This window comes from Balearica regulorum, chromosome 2 (assembly GCF_011004875.1).
Source record: "Balearica regulorum gibbericeps isolate bBalReg1 chromosome 2, bBalReg1.pri, whole genome shotgun sequence".
Classification (NCBI taxonomy): Eukaryota; Metazoa; Chordata; class Aves; order Gruiformes; family Gruidae; genus Balearica; species Balearica regulorum.
This window is the reverse complement of record NC_046185.1, coordinates 110,315,034-110,339,654: the sequence shown is the minus strand read 5'-3', so window position 1 is coordinate 110,339,654 and position 24,621 is coordinate 110,315,034. Positions and strand designations below refer to the sequence as shown.

At 42.1% G+C, this 24,621-nt stretch overlaps 2 protein-coding genes across 3 annotated transcripts in view; one reads left to right on the top strand and one right to left on the bottom strand.

The window, feature by feature from the left end:
* Nucleotides 1-24,621, top strand: part of SEC61G (SEC61 translocon subunit gamma) — a 329,059-nt gene that overhangs the window by 16,178 nt on the left and 288,260 nt on the right. The gene's annotated exons all lie outside the window — the stretch shown is intronic.
* The window catches only part of EGFR (epidermal growth factor receptor), a 163,085-nt gene that overhangs the window by 5,842 nt on the left and 132,622 nt on the right, over nucleotides 1-24,621 (bottom strand). For both annotated transcript variants that reach the window (XM_075745293.1, XM_075745292.1), the window contains exons 14-23: nucleotides 23,761-23,860; nucleotides 21,721-21,878; nucleotides 16,156-16,191; nucleotides 14,180-14,321; nucleotides 12,354-12,476; nucleotides 10,997-11,095; nucleotides 6,094-6,279; nucleotides 2,569-2,724; nucleotides 1,632-1,707; nucleotides 289-435 (exon numbers count right to left, since the gene is read on the bottom strand). In XM_075745293.1, the coding sequence (XP_075601408.1) occupies nucleotides 289-435; nucleotides 1,632-1,707; nucleotides 2,569-2,724; nucleotides 6,094-6,279; nucleotides 10,997-11,095; nucleotides 12,354-12,476; nucleotides 14,180-14,321; nucleotides 16,156-16,191; nucleotides 21,721-21,878; nucleotides 23,761-23,860 (1,223 nt within the window). The remainder of the gene's footprint in view (nucleotides 1-288; nucleotides 436-1,631; nucleotides 1,708-2,568; nucleotides 2,725-6,093; nucleotides 6,280-10,996; nucleotides 11,096-12,353; nucleotides 12,477-14,179; nucleotides 14,322-16,155; nucleotides 16,192-21,720; nucleotides 21,879-23,760; nucleotides 23,861-24,621) is intronic.

Here is a 24,621-nt window from a genome sequence, read left to right as displayed (position 1 = left end):
ATTTATACTGCCTGACAATATCAATTTAAAATAATTAACAATATCATCCAGTGGTATGAATGGTGAAAAAACATTAGTTGGCTGAATTAACGACTAATGAAACCATATTCCGTGCTCCTAGCTAAAGCTCAAGGTGTGGGAACACACTCTGGTGTCACCACTCTTTTCACATAACCCTATTTGTGTGCAATCACCAAGAACACAGCATATACAAATGCAACATAACGAAGGCAACTGTGCTACTCATTCGACTTAGGTGAACACCCACAAGCCCAAACATGAACTCACATTTGACCATGATCATGTACACATCGATGGTACAGATTGGGGGCTGGGGCAAACGCTCGCCCTTCTCCAAGACAGAGGAGATTTCACTGGCGGGGATCCCGTCGTAGGGCTTGGACCCAAATGTCATCAGCTCCCAAACTGTCACACCTGCAGGGTGGGAAGAGAAGACCGTCAGAGATGCTTTGCCAGGAGCCGGGGTGCTTGGCCTGGGTGCAGAGAGGCGGTGAGTGGAGAGGGCTTTCCCAGAGGCACTGCATTGCCAGAGCCCCACCCAGGAAAAGCATTTTCTGCCATGATTTTGAAAAGAGACAAATTAATAAAACAGGTCGAAATCATCTTGATTTCCTGTTTGTGGGTATTTTGGTGGGTTTTTTTTTTATTTTGGGTTTTTTTTTAATCTCAGCTAGTATCTCAGTATTGAACATACCACAAACTTCCCAGCCCCACAGAAAGGAAATGCATGTTACTGTCTCCTGACTCCAACTCAACAAGTGGTTTTAAAAATGGAAGTTGTATTTTTGTTTTGAAACAATCTCTTTGGAGATGAGCAAGAGCAGTTTTTGAAAGACGTGTAAACCAGTTGCCTCAGTGTCGTTTGCAGACATGCCATGTACTCTTGTGATGTAGCTGTTGTGATTGTCTGGTAGCTTAGGATACAAAACAAGATTTTGGATGCCAAGATACATAAATGGATTAAGAGGACCAGAGGCTGTACTTTTTCTAAAAGGACACAGGATCTGACCATCTGTATTAAATATTTTCCATCAGTATAAGAGCCTATGGCGTGGAAATTTTGGAATTTGCTTTGAAAAGTTTCCTTTCTGCTCCTCTTTCTTTCAAGCTGGCTTATAAACTATATCAAATATAAAATGAATTCTCTAAGGAGGTTATCACTTTGCTTCCCTTCCAGTGTTGTCCTCTCAATACCAGGACAGCACAAACATTTTAGGTCACAGCAGAGTTACACTGATTGACACCGACAGGGTGGCCAAAGGTTAAGTCTTCCCTCTAGTTCTGTGGCTTCATTGTAAGCCCAGTTACATTTCACGTAAAGTTGCTGAAGAAAAGCATTAGCAGAACTTCAGCAAATGGAGAAGTCTCCTACCTGCAGCCTGTTTCAGGGGAGGGCTCATCATCTACAAGCATATTCTACAAAACATCTTACATCTCACTAGCATGCAATTTCACAGGAATTTTACTTTGAATAGGTGATGTGGGCCCATTGTTTATGTTCAATCTCTCAGTCTTCTCATGATAGAAAGAAAAAAGTCTGTGTAGAGTCACTAGCAAATCCTGCAATTTTCCAACCCATTTGCAATAATTATAACTGGTTTTAGACTCACCATAACTCCAGACATCACTTTGATGAGTGTAAATCCGGTGTAAAATTGACTCCAAGGCCATCCATTTAATAGGAACCTAGGAAAATTCACAAATAAGCCTTAAGAGGCTGATCCAAAATTTATCAATGATATTTACCACCAGGTGGTGTTTAAACCAGTATTTTGGTTGCAGAAGGGGAAAAAACACCTAACCACCACCACAGCTATCTGAGTAGTAAAGCAGGGAACTTCTGACTCCCTTACTATTTTAATTTATTATGTTGAACCTGGAAACTTGTGAAATATTTGGCATGTTTGTTAGAAATATCTCTTACAAATTAGTTTTAGAAAATTTTTAACAATCAAATTATTTTTAACCTTCTCCTCTCATACACAGGATACAAATCCAATCTCAGTCTGTATGACAAAGACTGATCTGTGCTCATATGGTTTCCATTTATGGTCTCTGCAATATTTGCAAGCAGCTTCTCTTTAATTTCTCAGCAGGACACATTCCCTCCATCAGCACGTAGTACAACACAAAGGCATGTTGAACCAAGTCTGACAGGTCTTTCTTCTGCTATAAATATAGAGCATTCCCTTTCTCTTCATAAAATGCAGAGTGTTATTGGTGTTGGCTACACTGATGAATTCAGCCATGCTTTTTTTTTTTTTTTTTAAATGTTTTTTAATAATCTTGCTTTTTCCCAGACATTCTGGGTGGGAATTTCAAAAGCTTTCGCTGCTCTGCTACCTCCGCTCTCACTGCAGTCCCACTGGCCTGACGCTGCTTCGGCTGATTTCAGAGGACTCCCACAGGCTTCAAAGGCAGCACGCTGAGACGGCAGCTGAGTGCTTTGAAAAACCCACTCTCTTTTTTTTTCCCCATGTTTGAGGCTCATGTGCAAGCACGAACACCAACGAACGTGCAGCGGTTCATTTCTCTGATGCACTCTACCTTGCCTCCCTCGGCGTGATACTCCTTCTCGTCGGCGCCTAGCAGCTTTGCCAGCCCAAAGTCCGTGATTTTCACGTGTTGAGGAGTCTTAACGAGGACATTCCTGGCAGCAAGGTCACGGTGCACCAAGCGACGCTCCTCCAAATAGTTCATTCCCTGCAATACAACAGACCATGGGTAGGCATCACAAGCTTTGGGCTTGGACGTGCAAATGAGTTACCAAATGTCAGCTGCTCTGTGGTAACTGTACACACACCACCATGAACACGTGGTAACCTATCCCCCCATTCAGAAAAAAAATTGCTGTTTTGATTTATGTGATGCTTATTGCAGGGTGAGGACATGTGCTTGCACAGTTACAAGGAGAAGTAACTATTACCCTCCAGGAACCTTTTTGTGGGTCCATATGTCAGTGGAGTCATGGAGAAAAAAGGGACAGTAGCGGGTATAGCAGGGGATGTGGTTCCTTTCAGATTTAGATCAAGAAATAGAAAATTGGGATAGGGCTTGCAAATAAGGGGGCAAACCCTTCTTTCAGCTGCATTTGTACAACCCGGGTGACTTCAGGAGAGCACAGCGCAGAATTTAGCTGTCACCTTCCATACACACACAGGCCAGCCCTACAGAGAGTAGGTAGACACTAATGGCCCGGGAGAAGAGTCAAAGCAAAAATAAATTAATCATTCAAAGTTGCCGATTCTGCATCTCGTTACAGTGTACTCTGCCTTCTCCCTGCTAACAATGATGTGTCCCACCACAAAGGTGAGAAAAGGAAATAAAATAATTAATTTTATGGCTGAGCTCAGAGTTGCATCTATTTTCAAGTCCTCTTTGAAAAGGCAAGTTCTTCCAGTTTCATTGCCTCCCAGGATTAGATTGGGTTCACCATAGCATACGTGCTTTTTTGGTACAACCACCTCTCCTGGAAGAATACAACTAATTGTGCCGGTTTGACTTTTAAGGTATGAATCTAACAAACAGCTGCATTTCTAACCACAGAGATTATTCCTGTTTCTCTCAACTCCAATCTCTTGGTGTATGGAATCAAAAAGTTAATGATTTCTAAGTTTCCTGCAAGATCCTTTCTAAAAACCACAATTATTCCCAGTTGATGGGTTTCTGCTGGCGGCAGCTTATGCGCTTGTATTTTTATGAAGAAAGAATTAATTAAAAAAGTACTTTCAACCTACAAAGTTAACACCAAAATGATCACGTTGATGTGATGACAGAGCACTGGAGGGAATAATTCCCTTCTAGTCTCCACTCCCTTCCTAAGCCCACTGCTAACCTGGACCACCATCGAATCCTCCACCCAAGTCCCTCAGCAGAACTTCACCCATGCGCTGCTAAAGTTGCCAAAACAAACCACCCAAACAAACTGGCACAATGCCACTGCAAGCGTACATTTAATTACGCAAATAGATCCTTAGTGAGCAGAGCTCTTGAAACACAAAATCTTGAGCTGCCAACAGAAAGCAGCCTATCTTAAAAAAAAAAAAAAAATCACATAATCTAGCCCCAGTAGGACAAAAAATTTCCTGCTAAACATGTCTTGCTGCAGGGACTTTTATTAAGACTCAAAAGCTGCTGAAAGGCAGAATATCAGTTTCACACTAAGCTCTTTAAGACACTGATAGCTAAAAGACTTGTGCATGTGCATAATCGTACACCAAAGACGTTGAACTGCTCATCCAGAAAGTTCAGCAGATCTATAATTGTGCGTGGGCCTGGGATTTAAAGCCATTTTTCATCATTAAGTGTGTGACCAATGTGTTCAAAGAGTGTTCACAGTGGTTCTGCATGTGGAGTGGCTATGCTCTGTCATAACATCTTGTCTGAAAGACAGGACTCCATACCTCAGGCAAAGATAATGTTTATAGATGCAAAGAAATCTTAATTCAAAGCTGTGAGAACAGAAACAAAAATATGCTTCCCAGGGAACTTGCCTCCTGCTGGTTAGTTACCAGACATAAATATATTTGTTTCAATTTTTCCCCCCCTTGAAAAGTACATTTTTTTAAAGAGTCAGAGAATATCCAAAAATCTGGCATGACTTTATCAGGGTATTAACACCAGACACATTGGTAGGAAAAAGCCATACATGTGATTTACGAGCACTTTGAGGAGAACTTCAGTGCGGAGCAGCACAAAGGAGTACGTTGAAGGTCAGGCATCGCTAGAGAGGGTAGAGATTTCTATGGTCAAATGTTGAACCGACATGAAAAAAATCAAACAGAAACTAACAATTGTGAATGGCAACTGTTCGGGCAAGTGATGCCCCAAGGATCAATTTGGGGACTGATTTTGCCACCTGAAAATTTAACGAGGATGAGGAGGCGGAGGAGGGAAATGTGGCCTCCAGCTCATCCTCCAAAGGGACCGAAAGCAGGACAGAGCAGTAATTGATTTTAAACAAGAGAGCAAAAGAGTCAGAAAAAGGCAGTTCCCATCCCGGGTGGACCCATAAATTAAAATTCACTTGCTGTGGAGTGCGCTGTAAAAAAGTATACACAGAGAGATGAAAAATGTGCTCTGTATACTTTTGGTGGATACATTTCTGAGGTCCTCAGCATGTTTCCTGAAAGCAAACCACAGCCGGGCAAGCCTGGGATGTATACAAGGTCTCAAGGGACCGATAAGGCTATAAGTGTGTGGTTAGCTTGCAGACCGTCATTCACGAAATAAGCAGCATTAAAGCAGCCCAACTTTGCGGATACTACCATCTCATATGACAAATCTCCAACAAACTGCAGCTATTTTTTTGCTGGTTTTGCTCCATTCTTCCATGGTTGCAAATGGCTAACCAACTTCCAAACACAGCATATTGCTGCTAAGGGCTAGAGGCTGTACTTCGGTCTCCTTTGCTGCTCTTCTCTTTGGCAAACAGTGCCAGGTGTGATAATGAGTCTTTTGTTTGGCACTACAGCCATTGCAATTAGATTACAGGCACCAACTCAGCACGTATAAATTATAGAACAGCCCTGAGGTGCCTGAATGTCTTTCGGTCACAGCCAGCCTGCGCTAGAACAGAGCTGGTATTTATTAATCAGCAGTTTTGATCCCCAGGCCTCAGAGATTTCAGCCTGAAAAATCAGGGTCATTCTCCGAGGCACACAAGGACAACATCACCGTTTGCCCCATGGCACAGCCCAAAAAAATTCACTGATGGAAGCAGCACTTTGGTATGGCAATTGCCAAATTCTATCCCTTCCCTGCCACAGCTTCGTTGCATCACTTTATTGTTTCATCACAGGGTATTTGCTTAGGACATAAATGTGTTGGTGATAATATTACACTGTCTAGGAGCATTTTGAAGAACAGTTAAAGTTTGCACTGCAGCTTGAACATGGTAAATTGTTTAAGACAAAGGAACTGCTTGCTGTCATATATAAGGTATCTAGGAACCATGTGGTGAAATACAAAGACTTACAGACAAGTAAGTAAATAAATACATTACGTGCTGTCAGATCTTTGTGTTTTAGAGTCTGAGTTTTAGCTGATCCGGCAGGGTGCTGGTCCGCTTACCTTTGCAATCTGCACACACCAGTTGAGAAGGTACTGGGAGCCGATGTTGTCCTTGTGCTCTCGGATGTAATCAAGGAGGCAGCCATAAGGCATCAGCTGTGTGATGAGCTGAACTGTAGAAGTGAGGCAGATTCCCAACAAGCGGCACACATGAGGATTGTCAACACTAGCCATCACATAAGCTTCCTGAGAAGAAAGGAAGAAAAGCAACGTCAAACACTCCCTTTGGCATGACACAAATATTTGGAGGCAGTTTAAAATAAGTTGTTTGTTCAGGAGGTTGCTAAAATACTATATGCAAACTCTGTGCCTCATATCACAGACAAAATACTTGTATTTCCCACTCTGTGGACCAAGTATTTTCGACTCAGTGGAAGGTCCAGATTTTGAACACTGAAGCATCACCAAGATGCTACAGAAGAGCCAGTCTCCTACTACTGGGTACACCAAGCAAACTTTGAACATAAAATCCTGGGGAAAAACTTACAGACCTAGGAGGAATTAATAAATTGATCATCAACTGGAAGCTGATGTGACTTCATCATTTTGAGCACCTAATTGCAAGGGGAAAACATCTTGTGAACATGTGTCATAGGGATTTTTTTCTTCCACAGATCTTTTCACAAAACTGACTAGAAATCAGTATTTTTGAGACTTATGCCCCTCTGCCAAGGTTTGTACTAACCCAGAAAGTCAAAAGTTGTCATCTAGGATGTGACTGACAGTTTGACTTTTTAAGAGACCATGTTGTTCTTGACCATGTTATTCTTCAGTCCATGTCAAACCAAACATTAATAATCAGTTCGCCTCTTTAGAAGCTTGAATATGTGTCTTACTTTAAGCAACACTGGTGAAAATATTGTCCCCAACTGGAAAAGCTGTTTTAGACCCATATAGCAATGCAAATGATACCAGAAAGATGCTTATAATGTGGGAGCCCAAGCATAATAAACCCTTTGGTCAACTGGAATTTTGGGTTTGAGTTTCACAAATATGTGAAAAATGCTTCTTTCAAGCCTGGATTAGCCCTATGTAGGTTTACGTACCTAGCTAAGGTAGCCAAGGTACCTCCTCTTCCTTTGCTCTTCAGTAGGAAGGGAGAGGCCCCTTCAGAGGCTGGTGCAATACGCTCCAGACACACTGAATAAATACATCCTTTAACATGGCCATGGGGTAAAAAACTCTGACTTCATGGTTTTTGTGTGCAAAAATTACTTATGGATTGAAATTTGAGATCTATATATTGACATCCACTGTCAAGTGCCAGCTCAAAGAATGGATTCCAACTGGGGAAAAAAATTAGAGCAAGTGGTTTGGTTTTTTTAACTAATTTTGTGCCTGATTTACAGTCTGTCGCTTTTAGACATTTTTAAAGCCATGTGATTGAAAACCAACACAACAGGAAATAAATGGGAATTTTTCCATGCAGTGAGCTTTTAGGTCAGCATCTTAACTCAGCATCTGGAGTGACACCAACTAATCATGCCTTGGCAATCAGCATTAGGCTAGCAGCCCCCCAAAGCCTAAAATCATAGTGAAGACACTATTGTGACAAGGAAAGGCGCAATTCTGCACTTTCTAAGAGCTTAAGAAAAGAAATACCATAGCACTTTACTCATCATCTAACAAGCTTTCCACAGATGTCACATAGCTGTGTAGCTGGTAAGAACTATTATTAAACAAAGTTATTAAAGCAACAACGTTCAAGATATGAGCAATTCCAACTCTTAAGCAATACTTTCTGGCCTTGGTATTGTCATTTGACGTGCCAGCCTAAGTAAAACATGATGTAATGCAACTTCTTCTGAGGTGTTAATTCTGCATTTGGTATCCTTGTTTTGGAACCCTTGGGATGAAAATAGCCTCCAGGCAGCCAGGTTAAAGATGATCTCCAGCAGAACTGGATAAGTGCTCCTCAACCTACTGCAGGATGTGAGCAGGTCACTGAAAACAACCCTCACGGACAGCACTGATTCTGTGGGCTAGATCAAGGAAAGATAAAGCAAGAATACAATCTACTATTCAATTACATAGATATTTGTGGCTGCATTTTTTAGAGAATCTTGAAAATCTGTTATACAATGCTCAGAAGTAAGCTGAGACCAAAACACGCTCATCTCCCTAGGCTACTGCTACCAAACCAAGCCATCGTACCGATGAAGGGCGTCTGTTTCTTGCCTTGCTTCCCGTTGGGACTCAGATCTGTACTGTATTCATTTCAGCTGGGGTGGGAGGGAAGGGGGAAATCTGCAGAGTCGGAGCTGTTCTCACTGCCCATCTGCCGCGCAGACCGCACAGGGCTGACCTGGGGGGCTGAGAACCAGGACGCCGAAAGAGTGGGGTGGGTGTATGGGCCACACAGCTTTCAGAGAGCATCCAAGCGTTGACGCCACCTATTACATTTGATACTGCAAAGTAAAATAGGCCACTGCCTCCTCGCAGGGAGCAGAAGGGAACTATTGTGCGGCCGTGGGTCTCTCTAAGTAGCCCAAGACATTAAAGTGGGCCTTTGTTTCAACTGTTTATCTTGGAAATCTCTGCGGTACACTCTGACCTGCTCCAAGTATGCTTGGTATTCAACAACAATCTTCTGAATTAGCCCTACCCTAATAAAGTCAGTAAGAGCTCGCCTGGATTATATGAGCTAAAGCTGCTGTGCTTGTTCTATACCTAGTGTATTTCTGTAAGACAAATCATCTTTAATTGGACATTATTATCTCTGAGGTTTCAGTGACCTTGAAAAGTTGGTTGTGTCATCCCTCTGGCTATTTTCACTGGTTTTGTATTTTTTCAATTTTCTTCTGAAATATAGAATGAATTCCACCAACCAAATCATCTAAAAAATTAACAGGACTGTAAAAAGCAAGAGCTTTTTGTTAAGCATCCTAATTCAAAGGAAAAGAAAAGATAACATGGGGCTATGCTACAGAAACTTCTTTGAAAAGAGAAAGTACTTCGATATCACCAAGGACCGTGCAGTCCCTGCATCTACTGTCCTGTCGTGTGTCTGTCTTGACCTGCTGAAGGCAGGATGCAGTACCGTAGGCTTATTCATTAACCCCTCCTTCACTGTACAGGAATTTAATGCAGTTAAGTCCAAAGCGTCCTTTGTGAAGACTGTGCTGTTATTCTTATCGCTGTGAAGAGGGAAATAAGGGGCAGAGCTCGGGGCCAGCAGCTGAGCAGCATCTTTGCCAGCTCCTCAATGAGGGGAGCGCCAGCGAAGAGAGGGACTGCAGCCTGCCTGCAGGTGGGCGAGGGGCAGGGACCAGGGCCACAGGGGATGGGGACCTGGGGAAGGGCTGAGACTGGCCTGGAGTCTGAACTAAAATCAGGATGGATATTGCTTCGTGTATGGATTCTGACACAGACCACTTATTCTTTTGAATTGCTGCAATACACGTATCAAATCATATGGTACATAGCACATGATCTGTTGAAGTAATGTATTGGAATAACACTATTTGTTCAGGGTGATTGGAAAATTCCAGCATGCTTTATTATCATCAGTAGCACAGGTAGGTTTGTTCATAGCAATTCATCCTGACACTTATCAATATGAGACTTGGCCTTTTGTTAAGATCTTTGCCAGCTTGAATCATTTGAGATGAACCTTCCTACCTGAGGTGTCATTTGCTGTCCAAAGCTGGATTTATTTTTTTTTTTAAATATATTTCCTACTAAAGTGGTTCAGTTCCTACCAAGATAAAAAAAATTCACAGTTTTCCCCATGGCTGAAGGACCATCACTTCCATGTAAACAGGCTGTCCCAAGCTGTGGACCTGCACTCCACAGGCCCATTTGGGACGTACCAGGGACGTGCGTCCTGTCCCTGCAAACAAGCACTCGATAGATGAGCCCCTGCCAAATCCAGACTTCCAACCTATGCTTTCTAGAGGCACGCTCATGCAGGTATAGCAAGGGGAAGCTTAAAGAATTCATCTGTACCACATATACTGTATTGCTTGGGGAGTCCCTGGGCTGACCAGTCCTCCAAAGTGACCCAGCAGGCTCCAGCTCAGGGCTCGAAGGGTTGAACAGGACACAGACACACATACACGCAACATATTTCTTGTTGCTGAGGACTGAACCACAGCGCAGGAAAGCCGAACTGAACATATACTGAACATCTGAGTGCTCCTCTCTGCGCTCAGCATTTTCCTTTCCTTGTATGTAAATACGTATCCTTGGTGCTTTATGTTGTATGGCTTCAGATCTAGTGGCAGAATTCAGATTTTTAGCTATTCCAAGTTCAGGGAACTTTGTATTTAGGATTCTGGCTCACTCACTGTAAACTCACACATTTATAAACTCCTGGAACAGTGTTCCATAGTCTTTCTCCCTGTTCTCTGACATGATGAGCTATATCCAAGCAAAAGAATAAAATTCCCATGCCTCTTTCAGGAAGAGAGACAATTTCTGGCTGTTCATGGCAGAGAAATCAGACAGTTGGGATGTTTTTTCCTTTTGGATTTATAGTTAACTTAATCCTATGTAACCAAGCAACTATCTTATGACAATCTGAAATGTCAGGATTCAAAAATCATTAGATCTGTTATTATTGGTTTTAGTTCTACTGCCACAATGGCAATGAATGCCAAAGTTTAAGGCCTGAAACATCAGAAGAAAGAAAACAGAATTAGCTGTAAATGTATGGTCCTGATGTCTCCTTAGGTGCTATCCCAGGAGTATAACATCAGTATTTGGACAGCGAGCAAGGGGTTCATAGAAGACACAAAAGCACTTTACAGACTGGGCTGCAAAGCCCAGTACTTCTATATGGAGAATGCAGTTTGGTGTGCAAAATACTTTTTCCCACCCAAAATCCTGAAATCCCTTCAGTGGTTACAGAGGAAAATCCACAGACCACTGACAACTTGACAACACAAACATGAAAACTTACATCAAGTATTTCCTTGTTGGCTTTTGGTGATGTAGCCTCTCTCAACTCTTTAATAGCAACAGGAATTTTAACCTTCTCCCCTTCTGGGATCCAAAGTCCCTACCAAAAAGAAGTACAAAGAGTTACCTAGTCTCATATCTAACAGGTTAATTCTCACAATTACATATACATTTTACATCTTCTGAGTAGACTTAAATATTCTGAGCAATGGGAAGACGTGGCAGACAACAAAAATATGCAAAAAACATGTCTTGTGGTTGTTAATAACAAAATCCTTTTAATGGAGTGGTATTTCTCTTTCAGTCACCTCTACCCTATTTTTTGAAAAAAACAAACATGTTCATTACCGTCCCTGTATACATAGCCCAAGAGAAGCATAAAGAGCAACTTTTGTGGATGCAAATGTAATTAATTAGTGCATCACAGCAACTGCATGTGCAAAACCTTGCCACTTCCAATTTATAAATCATGGCATGAAAAGAATTGGCATTTTCTCATGAAAACAAGGTGGCATCTATACTGTACAAATAATCCAGTCCTCAACATATGCAGTAGCGGGTAGGTTTAAGCCCGACTGGTTCAGTACTGTACACCTATAGTGTCAGGAGGCCATTTAGGCGGCAGGTGAACAGCACAGCACTGCAAGGACACTTTGCTGAAGTACCCAGCAATGTAGATGCACATTTTCAGAGGTCAATGGGATTTGTGCCCCCAAAGTTCCTAACCATAGCTGGAAACCTGCTTCAGAATAGAGCTTCATAAAGAGATATGTGAATCTACAGTTTAAATTTCAGTACTGCTATCAAAGCCTGAAACACATATCCTGAATAAAAAGAGGAGCACAGAAAAGTAGAACCTGGTGAAGAAGAAATGCAGAGGATAAACAAACACCAGAGGAAAAAATAACCTGTAGACCTACACAACTGAAGGTGTGTAGGTACTTCCACACATCTGAGTCAATTCTAATGAAACAGTGATTGACAATTATAAAAACACGACCCCAGATCACACACAAAAATGGCTTAGCATTGAGATGACCAAAGTGAATTATTTTTTTTGCCTAATATTCACAACAGGGTGTATTTGGCTATGGTAGTTTTTAAGTCAAGATCTTTGTCCCCGAGGTTCAGGAGTATGGCTTTGGCAACATCTTCTGTAAAAACTCCCATGTTACCCAATTCATAACTCAACTAATGATGACTGAGTCATCTCTCTACCATTCAATATATACCTGCTATGAAATCTAGTTTAAAAAAAAATCTACACAATGATCGCAGCTCCCAGTTCATGCTTGCTTTGGGTGGCTTCTGCATGAGGGAGCGAGATGAAAAGTAGAAGAGAAACATGGTGATCTTACCTTATAAACAGTGCCAAAAGCTCCAGAGCCTAAAACTTTGACCTTTTTAAATTCTGTTTCCTTTAAAATTCTCAGATGAGCTTGGTTTGGTGCCTCCCCGCTGGGTGTCAGTGGTTCGACAAGCTGGTGCAGAGAGAAGACGATGTTAGAAGGATATACAGTCTAGGAGGAGAGCCAGCAGCATGCTTTGGGGAAGCAAATAAATCCTTCCTTTAAAATAATGAACATTTAATTCTACATGAAGTTTATGGGAGGACAGCTCCACTCTGGCTTGCAGCAATAAATATCTAGAGCTGCTCCAAATTTCAGAGGTAAAATCCATCACAAAGTGGTGACTGCCATTTTGAAGGAGAGTGAAGGAATACTACTGTTCAAATGAAGTCTTCAACTTCAAAGCCTTAAAACACATACCATGAAAAACAATGTAATTACCACAGATCCTAAAGACGACTTTAATTTTTTTTTTTATCTTGTGAATAAATTATAAAAACGTTTTAAATAATGGGCAAGAATCACCTGCAGCCTTTCAGGTCTTCTCTTGTTTAACTAGATGAAATTCCCATACCAGTGGCACCCAACACCACAGGGTTTACAAGCAGCAACTGAAAATCTGAGAGTGATTCTTTTCTCAATAAAAAAAAGGGGATGTTGAATTGACTATCGATGTTTTCAAAATTTGATATAAGCCTTATTGCAAACAGTAGTAATGCCCTCCAGACAGAGATATTTAACACCTTTTTGATGCATGAGTCAGCTTTTTGCCTTAGTGATTTTTCTTTTTCCTTTCCTTTGAATAAAACTGTATTTAGCTAGATACAATCTGATTTTAGCAGGCCAGTAACCTTTCTGTTGTGATGAAATATCCTCATTTTGAGGAGTCCAGAGTGTACAATATGAGCTGAGCACAAACTTGAACTCTGCTATCACAACTGTAGAATACAGTGGTACGTAAAATATTGTTAGGTAGTGCGTTAAAAAGCAGGACAGCTTTTTTTAAAAGATTTTAGCAGCTGACTCTGCAAAGCCAGCAAGCACAGAGAGAAGCTGCAACTGGGCTTTTAGCAGAATGCTAAATACAATTTGCTAATTATTTACTAGGATTAGACTAGAAAGAGAAGGTGGCTAATCATAAAAGAGCGGCTTTAATCCAGGATAATGAATTTTGCTATTTTATATGTGAAGTACCCAGAGGGTGATGCTGTAATGCACACAAAACCATGCAGAAAATAAAAAGCATTGTAGAAACCTTGTTCATGCCCAACAGGGTGAACCATTCTCTTTGATGGCTTTGTGGAGGTTTTGTGCTAAAAACAAACCAAAGACAAGACACAAACACTTTCTCAATTCCTTTCCCTCCTCTCCTTTCTCTCTCATTTTTTTTCCACAGGATCAGGCATAGGCCTGATCAAGGGGGTAAAATTTTCAGAAGTGCCCAAGTTGCCACAGCAGCCTCAAGGGTTGTCTGGAGGGAGAAATGGTTTGAGGCTGAGGGTCTACACATCAAGGTGGTATGGATCAGCAAACACACTGCACCTCACCCTGAAAGAGTATTTTTTTCTGAGTAGACAATCTCAATGATTTTCATTGGGATTTAGACATCTAAATCCTCTAAAGCTTTTGAAAATCATATCCAGAGGGATCAGACTTGAGATTAAGTGACAAAGTGTCAGGTGCACACTGCCTCTTTTCTGAGTAGTGCAGTAGATTTCAACAGCCCAAGGGCTTGTTGAATCACACGTGGTGCTTTAATTCTCTGTTAGGAGGAGGTCGGCACCCATTGCCCCAAATAAAGCAGCCAGTGTTGCAGCCGTGCTGGTGGCACTCACCTCCCTCTCCTGCAGCAGTCGGCGCAGGGTCCTCTTTCTGACGATGTGACGCCTTCGCAAGTAAAGGCCAATGCCCAAGCCAACCACCACCAGGCACAGGAGACCTCCAACAACGCCAGCTGCGATAGACGGAATTTTGGAGCTGCAAGACAGAAGAGAAAAGAGAAAGAGAAAAAAAATGCTTAAGGGTAAGACTTAAAAAAAACCCTAAACCCTCAGAGATTGCATGAAGCCTTAGGTTTTGATCAAACACATGTTCTGGACATCCACTTAAGCCTATTTGACTTTTCAGGTATCTTGGTCATCCGTATTTTTAAGTTCCTCATCCAGTGGTTATATTTATTGGTTTTATTCTTTAAGAAAAGGCAAAGGATCAAAAGAACTGAGTTGATATGAGACATCCTGACTTTTACTATGCTTGGCAGTGAAGATTTCTGCTCCATTGTTCAGCCATCTCCTTCTTCTTCTGCCAATCATTTCTGCACAGCCTTCAGCACCTACCATTTTCATGCTGTTTGCTTTGCTGGGTTTCTACTTTTGTCCCATGTTTGCAAAGCCTCCTTTAATAAATCAAAGCAGTTTTGTTTCTCTTTTAAAACTGCTCCTGTGGCATATGTCAGGAACTGAGCCTTGCAGAGATGGGCCTGCTCCTATACACTGGTGATTTTAACATTGCAAAGCAGGAGGAAAAGGAAAAGGCTCTCCACACAGACAAGGTATTGACAGCTTTGTATGCCTCCTTTTCAAAGCACAGTGGAAGGTACATTGATAGTCTGTCCAGGGAGGCAGATGGAGAGGAGGTTGAAATATATCCCATTCCTCACTTGAGGCTTTTTCTTCCAGTGCTCAGTAATGACTGGGGTGTAGCCTGCTTAAAGTCTTCACTCTTCTCTCAAACTCGCAACTGGAGCTGATCCTCATGGTTTAAGTGAGGGCATTTCTCCTCCCTCTGACAAACCCACAGAGCACGTCAGCATCAAATCTGTGGTGCCTCTATATGCCAGCCATGGACTGCATGCATGTGATCAGATACACGAAGCACGTGGAGAGAAGGTGATACCAAGAAGGCATATGCAGCTGTGATACCAGCAACGAAGCTGACATCTCCCCATTAGTGGGGGAGGATGACAACGACACATGCTATAAGGGTCTTGATGTACTTCAGATCATTAGTCCTTCTCCCCAGGTACAAAATGTCTGAGGCCAGGAAATGTGTGCACCATCCACGTTGTATGTATATTGCTGCCTGTTTATTAGAGCCTGGCTTATTTCAAATTTAAGTTGAAAAGAAAAAACTGGTTTCCAAGGTTGTTTGTTGGTCTGTACTTAGAGCTCCACCACAGCTCTTTCTAAGTTGCCTGGGGTTTACTATTAAATAGAGTCACTCTTTCACAGCACTTCTAGGCTGAATTTGTCTTGCCATAGCATGACTTTGTGGTCAGAAACTAAATCCCTCTCTCTTAGTCAGAGAAACCTGTTCTCTTGTTGCGTGAACTTGAGCAAGTCATGAGGCCAAACAGTGCAATGTAAGATCTAGTGTGAAGAATGAATGTCCAACTCTGCAGAGAGTGGTTGGAGATGTACAGATCACAGAGCTGGAAAAGACTCCCTGGGTCTCTGAGATGAACTCCCTGCAATGCAGATAACCATATCAGTCCTAAACATATCTCTCTCTGCCACTAGCCCATAATCCTTTCTTTTTCCAGCTCCTCCTTTTGTTCTCCAGTAACAAATCTGAGGTCTCGCCTTGACAAACAAGCTAAGCAGAACAAGGTTTTGGAGTCTTGTGCCACTAGTAATATTTCTCAGTTCTTTAAATCATTTTTATAGGTTGGAGCCTGCTCTAATCTGTCACTTCCCTGTACAGAGCTGAAGACTTAACTTTAGTCCCAGCCTTGCAGTTTCCAGACTAGAAATGTAAACATGCACGCATTCTTTCCAGCTCTGTTGTTAATTGTAGCAGATGAAATACTCACCCATTTGGACAGCCTTCAAGACCTGGCCCTTTGCACCTGTAAAAACAAATGAACGTTACAAGCATATTAGCTCTGGCATACATACTCCTATAATTCCAACTAAGAGTGCTACTGATTGAAAAGTTTGTGTTTCAGAGCAGTCCAAGTATTAACATAGGAATTTATAATAGTCAGACACTCTATTAAGTATCAGTCAATGGCCTTGCTCTGAAACCTTTTATCTAGAGGCATAGTTATGCAGCATACTCAGTATAAAGAATATTTTACACCAACTGTTTATCATGTGGTAGAATGGGGGGAGGACATGGATACACAAAATTCAAATGGACCTGGATTCTTCGGCTCTGTGTGGGACATCTGCACTAGCGCAGAAGCTCAGGGTTGACTGTGGAAGAGGACAGAAGTAGCCTCTCCCCTGCACAAGGGCAGAAAGCCACATGGAAGCACATCGCTGCAGACCCTCCTGCATAATCCTTGTTTCCTGATAAGTAAAAGATTACAATTTCCAGACTTCTGTTGCAATGGAAAACTTGGGTAGCAGATACACACTCCCATCAGAAAACAGGATTTGACAGCACTCCTTTTGGCTATCGTCTGTTAGTATGTGTCGATGATATTTTTCTTTCAGAATCTAAGATCTTAAGTTACTGGTCATGTAAACAGGTACAACAGTTATCCAGAGAGCCAGAAACTCTATCTACTAGCAAGTCATTCACCGTCCATTTGAGTTTAAAATGCCTGAAATTCATTTTGGCAGCCCGATGCAAAAAACAACACGGATGAAAACACAGTGACTGCATTCACTTGATGGTCTAACAGGCGTGAGAGGCACTGTGCATTCCCTAAGTGCTGCTGGGCTACAAGATGTATGCTCTTCATGGGAATTGTGGTCTTTGTGGTGTCTACTGAGGAAGGAGAGCATTACAGAGAGGGTTACATCACCTCTGAAAAACAGAGCACAGCAAGGAGAAAAGTCCAGTTTGTGGTATCCGCTCCCTGCGCTGACTTAAAGAAAATGCATCATCCCAAAACAACTCCAGAGGAGGTCAAGTAGGGGGTAAGGAGTGAGCCTGTGCCAGGAAAACTGCTCTGAATTCCCTCTTGCCAAGAGGAGGAACCAGAAAAAATTCAAAATGGCAGGTGGAGTTACAGATCTTATAACTTGATCTAGGTCTGGGGGAGGAAGAGGTGAAGCAACTACTCATTTTATTGGGTTTTTGTTTGTTTGTTTTCATTACTCTGATCTTCCCTCATGTATTTGACTTGTTTCTGAGCCAAACAGTGCTCAAGACCCAGCATCTGGAAGGTCTTGTGAGTTCACTGGGCTCCCATGCAAGAATGTGCATCCCAGTGTCCTGGACACGCTGGAAGTGCTGTGCATACCAGTTCCCGGATCCCGGGCGCCCAGCTTTGTTAGTATTCCCTGTCTGCCTACGACTTGGTTTGTTTGCTCAGTTGTGTAACTAAGCAGAGAGAGGCTGCACGTGCAGAGCAGAACCACCAGCTTGCTTATGGCCACAGGAGATGTATCCTGCTTTGCACCAGGCTTCTCTCTTCAGGTGCTCAACAGAAAACAGATCTAGGACCCAAGACCTCATCCTATCACACTCTATCATCTGGATATGAATTTCTACATGTTAATGCAACAAAGCATGTGCAGCTTCTTCCGATAAGAACGTGAAATTAAAAGACCTCACTTTTTATTTCAGAATGTGACTGTGATCCCTCAAATTATCTCTTCCTAAAAATTCTGGTTTGTCATGCTACTTTATGATGGTACATCTCCCATGTGCTTCCTAACAGCAAAAAAAATTGGCTGAGGGGGTAGTATCTACAGTCTGAGGAATGACTGGCCAGCTATTTTCCTACACCAGAAAGTAGAAGCAGGAGAAGTGTAGATTTTCACCTGTCCCTTTCTTTTTTAAAATTATTTCCCACACAAATCCATCAATATCAAGTTTAGTGGGATAAAGTAAAAAGGTGCTTGGGAAGAAAATGACAGATCAGCTTGTACTTTTCAAATCCCACGTGATTTTCTGATTCATTTCACAAGTCAAAGGAGAAACAAAGCCTTTGACAAATATCCATCCAGGACTAAATATAACCATCTTTCTTAATGTGGAATTTTATGATGACACCCAACATAAGTAATCCAGGTTTTATGGAATCTAAACAATCACTTTTTCCATTTCTGAATCATTTTTCTTCTGCTTACAGAAACGAAAATGAGAAATGTGACCTCGTGTTATGAACTGCCTCAAGATCTTATGGATATATCAGATGGAATTTAGCAGCAGTTGTAGCCTCTGAAATATTTCTCTACTTATTGGAAAATTAGTGCTGTGTACAGTCCCTGAAAACTACTGCATCCTGAACTCAGCATTTCATCTGTCTACATAAATATTACTCATCCCTGTGCAGACACAGCTATTTATTTCCCATATCCATCAAGATTTTAGCAACTTTCTCCTCGACCCATAGTTCCTAATTTGTATAGTACAGCCAAGTGGCTATGATTTATGGCCTTTCAGAGGGAAATCACACTATAACACTGTAAGTTACTTCACAGTCATAAAAGAAATGGAAAACCACTGGACTTTTTAAAGCCTTACAAGAACTTTCCTCTGCCCTTTCTTTCTCATTAACCTTCAGAGTGTGACAAAGGCATCGCATTTGTGCTGTGCTGCTGTAACCTTCCCTCTCAGACCCCCTGGCCACTTTCTCACCCTCCCCAGCCAAAAGCCCCTGGCATTTAACAAGAAGACTGGTGAGACACATAGTGTTGGTAGGGACGGCAGAGGCAGGACACATCAGCCAGTGCTATTAACTACAGTGGTGGCTTCTTTCCTTCTTGCTCTTCCACCCCAGTGGCTGTGGCTGAATTTAATTCCCGTACCCTGGGAGAGCAGCAAGGGAAAACCAAATCCTTCAATGCTGAGCAGATTAATCAAGCTGGTGTGTGTCATTGGTTGCTGGAGTTATAAATGGGGTAATTCCAGGGCTTTTGGGACATTGCTGTCTTTATTGGAGCCTGTTTTCTCAGCTGTACTAGAGACAGAGCAAAAGGAAGCTCGTGTACAAAATCCCCAAGAGGCTACAGGACAAATGGGAGAGGAGGAGTCTTTTGGGCTGAGCAGGAGAAACTTTTCTCCATTCTGTTTTCTAATGAAGGCTGAAAAACTGACTCAGCAAAGAAAATGAGGCTAGATGGGACTCTTCACAGTGATACAAAGGAAAAGATGCACTACCGGTAAGCACACCTGAAGTAAAAAACCAAATTTTGTGACAAAGTTCAATTGGGAAGAGAAGTCCTCTTTACTTGCAGCTTCTTCAAATAAGGAAAATAGAGCCATATCCTGGAAACCCTTATGTGCATGACTACTGAAGTCAGCACACTTAATCATGCTGATAAGATTTTGTGGGCTCTAGCCGTGAAATTGGACAGGGACAGAAATAAAGTTGTTTCTTGTCATGCAGAAATAGCTGAGACTGTGGTTTTTAAGGATGCAAAAACTTTACAAGACAGATGTTTTCCACCCACTGCTGAACAGATCCCATTCCCGCAGCACAGTGAAGGAAAGGCGTGAAGAGAAGTAAGTGGCATTACTGATTGATTGCCTTCACGGGGGCAATGCTGCACCAAACTGCACGTTCCCAGATTACGCCTCTGACACTGGCTCCCTACCCGTCAATGCCATTGGCCTCAGGTGTCCTATCTGTAAAGTAAAAATAGTAACACTACCTTCTCGTAGCTCTCTTGAGCCCTGCAGGGATACAGCCTATTTCTTCTGCCACATTCAAGCAGCAACTCAAACAGGGCCATTGAGCATGTCTGCAATATAGCTGCGGGAAACAGCCCAGTTCTTTCACGTAAGAGATGAAATGGATACTACTTTTTACATTCTGCCTTAGTAACTCAGGGCCAAATACACTGAGCCATATGTTGGGTACCCCTAATTTTCAAAAATCTCTCCTTATCCTACCCCATCACCTGCCAGACTCCTGTGGTACACCCATCCACTGCTAAAGCCAGACAGGAACGGACTTTTCTGATGAACTCTGCTCTATGGACCTGCTTGTATACAAACAGCCACCGCCTGGCTTGGAGCTACATCCATGTCTGGCAGATTGCTCTCCAAGTTTGCATTCATTTGAGTCCAGTGTTTGATGTTGCTACTGAGGATGCACAGTTGAAAGCCTTGTTCAGATGTGGTTATCCATTACGCTGCTCAAATAATCAGCCACATTTTCATGTGGCCAGTTAGAAGAAGGATATTGTATCCCTGTGGCCAGTTTTATATCAGAAGGGAGTAACTGTTGCAGCTACTGAGGTCATTAATAAAGAGCAAAGTTATTAAGATCCCTTTTCAGCTGACATCATTTGTTCTCAGGAGCGTGATGGGAAGCTCCAATAAGCCTTGCCTGTGACTGTAACGAAACACAGGGCTGTAAATTGTGGCAAACCCACATGGCTGTTGCAGCTACCATCTGAAAACCAGAGCACTGAATTCACTAGGAGCACTAGGAAGGGCTGTCACTTGCTGGTTTAACCCTCCATCTCCTTTTCTCTGTGAAGGTGGGGGCCTGAGCACTCTGCTCTTTAATAACCTGGCAGTTGAATTACAATGGGATGATGGTTGGTCTGAATATGTTATAACTTCCCTCTTGCAACACTCATTACAGACATATTACAGAAAGATTTTTGGATCAGACAGACCTGCAGCATACAGGGCAGGGGTCTGTGAAGGAAAAGACACCAAACGTGGGCTGGTTTTTTGCTCTGAAAGCATCACAGTCCAACATCCAAGTCTCAAACCCTAAAACCTTTTACTGTGCATCCCGTGTCCTTTGCAGGTCAGAAACCAGGAGAGGAGACAGCTGTTGCTTATTGTCATGTAGGTTAAATACAGTTCAAGTTACAGCTCTTTACAAGTGGCAGTTTAAGCATGCCCCCAGATGAGGACAAAAATGGTTCATATAGATTAGGTTTACTGTGATACCCATTAATAAAGCCATGCTCAGGAGGCAAGCAAGGCTTTAAACTCAGATCAAGAGCTAGCATATGGAAAGAAGGAAAGAAAGAAAATCACTGTGGTACCTCACTGGGATTTCCCTCCTAAAAAATGGAAGGTGTAGAGAAAAATGGGCTCCGGGAGCCCAGCATCCACCAGATGTCACTGATGTTCCTCCCAAAACCAGAGGACCCAGCAGCAAGCCAGGTGGGAAAAAAAAAAGCGTGTATCACTGGTGGGTGAGTTCTGTAAAATTCCAGGAAGTTTCCTATTTAAATCAACAAACAAACCTGTTTCAAACCCTCTAAAACATTCTTCCTTTTTTTGCCTTCTGTATAAAGATGAAGTGCCAATGAACTTTTCCTATTTACAAAGTCTGCTGCTCTCTGCTTACATTACCTGCATACTCCTGACCTCTCTCGCTCCCTGCTACTTCTTCTTGGTGGTTTAAAATGGGACCATTAGGAAGGGAAAGACCTCTAGATGAGCTGTTCCCCTATTCCCCCCCCCCCCCCAATCCGCCCATTTCCATTCAGTCTGAGGTTTTACTCACCCCCGAGTACAGTTTGGATGGCAGAGCTGGCAAACAGCATTCCCATCAGCATATTTCCAGACAAGGGTGTCATTCTCGCCCAGAACCCCCGCTGGGCAGGATTTCACACAGTGGGGGCCATCTATAAAATGGGCACACTTCATGCAATTGTCAGGGCCCTGCAAAGAGAAACAGCTTGATTATAATGCCCTTACATTGGCCTGCTCAGGAGGAAATTCAGAAGATAAATCTACATGTCTTCAACTACTGGAAGTTTTCAGCATCATCTGGTTTTATTACCTTGCTACCTGATATTCTTGCAAGTATTTGCTCTTATATCATGGCCTGTACAAAAGGCAGTACCTGATGTTTAAAGCTAATATTTTCTTGAGTTTCAGTGTTGCTGACTTTTTTTCCCTGCCTTCTGCATGTTTGGAAAGTTTGCATTTTTCATTTAAAATAGGGAATAATCTAATAACACCTTGATAAGGGGTAGGCTCAAAAGCAGAGGGCCAGGCTGCTCTCTGGTGCAATCTACCATCACACGATTTAAAATGATGGAGCTGGACCTGCTGACACCTCCCTGAAGTACTGACCTCAAATCATAATTTTCCTGTTTTTCAGCACAGGTTCTTTCCTCTGTTAGGGAGAAGCAGCGAATTAGGAGGCAACCCAAGGAGTCCATGCATTTTTTTACTTTGAAGATCACTTAGTTTGTGTTTAAAGGCATTGCCCTGTGGCCACTTTTGACAGAACTGGTTTTATTCAGACCATAACAGCACCAGGAATACCCTAAATATTTTAAAGCAGGGAAACCAGCAATTCTGGGTCAAATTCTACTATGGAGAAACACCAGACCAGATCCACAGTGCAATGCTGGTTTCAGTGGGACTACAGTTAAGACATACTACAGGAAGATTATTTTAATTACTGTAATGTCTAAGGGCCACTCTAATAGACTGATTACTAGATGCTGGGCAAATATGGAACAAGGGGGTGTTCACTGCCTGAAGGAGATTATAATGTTAATAACACCCCTTAGGCCATGGTGGTCTATGCTAGAAGGGAGGATGGAAATGCTTCACATTACTGAGCAGTGACTCTGCAGACTCATGATGGACAAGGGTCAAACACTCAGTGGCTGCAGGGGATGGCAAGAGGTGTTTAAAGGGTTGGGTTAAGGAGCACAGAGAAGAATCTGTGATGGAAGCAGGAGACCACTACCTGCCTCCTCCCTCCTCCCCCCCAAAAAGGGGAATTAGAGTTTTGCAAGTAAGATATGAGTTTGAGCTGATTAAAAGGAAATAATTTTGCACTGCTGCCAAACCGGACGTTTCCTAACGCAAAAGACTATTCTCAAAATTAAAGAAGAACAAAATTGAGGAAGACTTCGGATGAATAGCAAGACTACACTGTATTGACTTTTGTAGAAGGAGCTTTTGTATGAATTTGGAATATTTAAACAAGTTTGAAAATCCAATAATTTTGTTTTGATCACTTTTCAACATAACTTACACCTGCAGTTATTTTAATATAGGTATTTACTGTAACTGAATTAGAGGAGGGAACATAGTTTTAAGTAAAAACTGATTCCTGAATGTTTTCCAGTAAATATCTGGTTTTGATCACAATTTTATCATGGCTTTTCAAAAAGGCAAAAAGCTACTGTTTTAATCCACTATTTTTAACAGTTCTTTCCCTCTGAATAAGGAAATTTAATTTGTTCACGCCAACTTGGCTGTTCAGTAACTATATGTTCCCCAAATTCTCATCAAATTACTGTCTCATTACATATGTAAGCCTTATGTTTTTTCTGTAAAAAGACACAAAAAGAAAGGCCCTGCAATGCCTGTGACTGTGGATTACACATATGATGGGTGACATGAAAGAGAAATAACACCCTGAGGTTCCCCCTCCTGTTAGAGATCTTGCCCTCTAACCCCTCCACCTCCACTCCATCCCAGAGAAGGGTAAATGAGACCTCAGGATTATCTCGACACAGGAAATACTTATTAATTCAGGGTCTGAGGCGCAGGTTTGCTAAGCTGTATCTGCTCTTACAGGTCCAGTGCAGGTTGCGTTGTATGCAGTGGAGTTTTGCACCAGGCACTCAGGGTGGCATGGGAGGCACTTGAAGTCCCTTTCAAACTCTCTCGGCTCCCTGGAAAACAAACCAAAAAAAAAATAATTAAAAACCAGGCTGATTTGCATGTGATTAATTGTGATCATCTCTCCTTTTCCTGACTTTTCCAGTTTAAATAGATTAGGATGACGGTACTGAGACAGGAGGAGGTACAGGGGAACCCTCCTGGTTACACCGGTAGCACTTGCTCAGGGCAACCAGGGACAGGTAACAGTAAGGGAAATGTGGTTGACAGTGAAACACATGGCACTCCAGATTGCACACTACAAATTAGTTTACTTTCCCTTTTAAGCTAACGACACAAAATATTCGCAATGATTTCCGAAGGCTTTTAAATGGCAGTGATGCAAAGAGATCAGCAAAAACAGTTCAAGTGATTCCAAGGCTCCAAATAATAATTAGGAAAGTTAAACAGCAATGCACTGATAATTAAATTCATGCCCTCCCTACAACACACAATGAATCACTAAAATATGAAAGTTGGGAACAGATGGTTTCAATAGCAATAAAGCTGTTCCACTTCAAGTAATGGTGTTATTAATTAAACTAAATCTACTCATCATTTGACACAAAAAATGCCCAGATCTGCCCTTCAGGTCATAATAGCTGCTGGAGGGAATTCACTTACAAAAAAGACAGCTGCTGAACTGCAAGTTGCTAGACAAATACAAACATCAGGGGCATAGCACCCTATCAAGTACTTGCTTTACACTCCTGATTTTTAAAAGTCAAAGTTTGAAAGATTTATTAAAAAGTCTGTGCAATTTTTGGTGCTAGCC